Genomic DNA, 1,366 nt, shown 5'->3' with positions numbered 1-1,366 from the left:
CCCCCCCTCTGTGCTGCCCCTCCCGCGTCACCCCCCTCCCCGCTGCCCCTCCCGCGTCACCCCTGCTTACTGCAGCCCCGGCCATCCCCCTCTCCCCGGTGCACCCCTCTGCATCCCCCCACTCCCGCCGCCTGCACCCCCACAGGGACTTGGTCCAGGGACAGGCACTGGGGGAGACTCACTCGGGGCGAGTCGCTCTGCAGCAGGCCTGGGGGAGGGAGAGCACCGCTCCCCCGGGGGGCACGTGCTCCGCTGCAGCCCGGGACACCGGGCCCGAGATTCCTCCCTTCCCCCGGGGCTCTGCGTCCCCCTGGCCCGGAGTCCCGCTTTCCCGATCCCGTTACCTGCTTCCAGCAGCTCCTGCCCGACGCAGTCGCTCCGGGCCGCCCCACGTGCGGCGGGCAATGGGAGAGCGGGGCGGGAGCGAGCCCGGGGCAGCCCGCGGGGGGCGGGCTCCGGCAGCCTGGCTCGCTGCCTCCCCGCTGCAGCGCGGCCGGTGTCATGCTGCTGCACTGCGCGCCTGGCCCGCCTCACCCCCGCGCTGCACCCTGGCTCTTTCCTTGCATCCCCAAGGCGCCTCCTCCTGTGCCACCCCGTGTCACCCCCTCCCTGCTGCGCCCCCACTCACCCGGCTACCAATCGACATATTGCAACGCCCGAGCCCTCGAGGGGCCCCTGGAGTGCCCAGCCCCTGACCACTGGACACTCCCCACATTCCCAGGTGCTCCATGCGCAAGGGAACAGCAGGGCTCGCTAGCTCTTTAGGCCTCAGACTCCTGCTCCCCTAACCCCCCAGCCTTTAGCTTGGTTTACAGTGAAAACAAGCAGAAGAATGTTTGAGAAAGAGCAGAGACTAATGATAGCAAGGAAGGTTAATGGAAGCAAACGGTTACACGCAGCCTGCTGCATCCCTCACTGCACCCAACACCCCACCCAGATCACCTCCGCTCCTTTGAATCCCCATATAGCCCCCTCACATCCCTCTGCTCCCATCGCACCCGTTCTCTGCAGCGCCCTCACCTCACGTTTGTTAGGCAGGACAGCAAGTAGGAGTGCCCTTGGGGAGTGGTGCCTAGTGTCAGAGACAGGAGACAGAGAGTAGGGAAAGAGTAGCACTGTGTGGTGGTCATACAGGACAGAGCTACAAGGACAACTGGGTCACCACAACCATCCTCTCCTACAATCACTCAGAGAGCAGCTGCTCTTAAGAGATAACCCGGGGAGGCCCCTCACCCAGGGATGTGTGCACAGGCAGGGAAGACTGACAACCCTCCAGAGCTGGTAAAAGTGATACCAGAAAATCTTGCAGAAAAAAAAGCAGAAGGAAAGGGCTCAGAGTAGAAACAGACAGTCTGGGAGAGTTGTG

At 64.2% G+C, this 1,366-nt stretch overlaps 1 protein-coding gene across 7 annotated transcripts in view; it reads right to left on the bottom strand.

Annotated features, from left to right (window-relative positions):
* Positions 1-1,162, bottom strand: part of TEX15 (testis expressed 15, meiosis and synapsis associated) — a 78,224-nt gene extending 77,062 nt beyond the window's left edge. For 4 of the 7 annotated variants that reach the window (XR_012655899.1, XR_012655898.1, XM_075066032.1 and 1 more), the window contains exon 1: positions 1,026-1,162. Coding sequence is in view for 2 of the 7 variants with exons in the window: in XM_075066032.1 (XP_074922133.1) it covers positions 1,026-1,130 (105 nt within the window). In the remaining 5 variants the exon portion in view is untranslated. Of the gene's footprint in view, positions 1-344; positions 413-1,020 lie in introns of those variants that run through there. The other 3 variants (XM_075066035.1, XM_075066034.1, XM_075066033.1) reach the window with 3 other exon arrangements.
* Positions 1,163-1,366: the final 204 nt, after the last annotated feature.

Source organism: Chelonoidis abingdonii, chromosome 5, assembly GCF_003597395.2.
Source record: "Chelonoidis abingdonii isolate Lonesome George chromosome 5, CheloAbing_2.0, whole genome shotgun sequence".
Taxonomy (NCBI): Eukaryota; Metazoa; Chordata; order Testudines; family Testudinidae; genus Chelonoidis; species Chelonoidis abingdonii.
The sequence above is the reverse complement of the archived record's forward strand: the minus strand, read 5'-3'. Positions and strand labels throughout refer to the sequence as shown.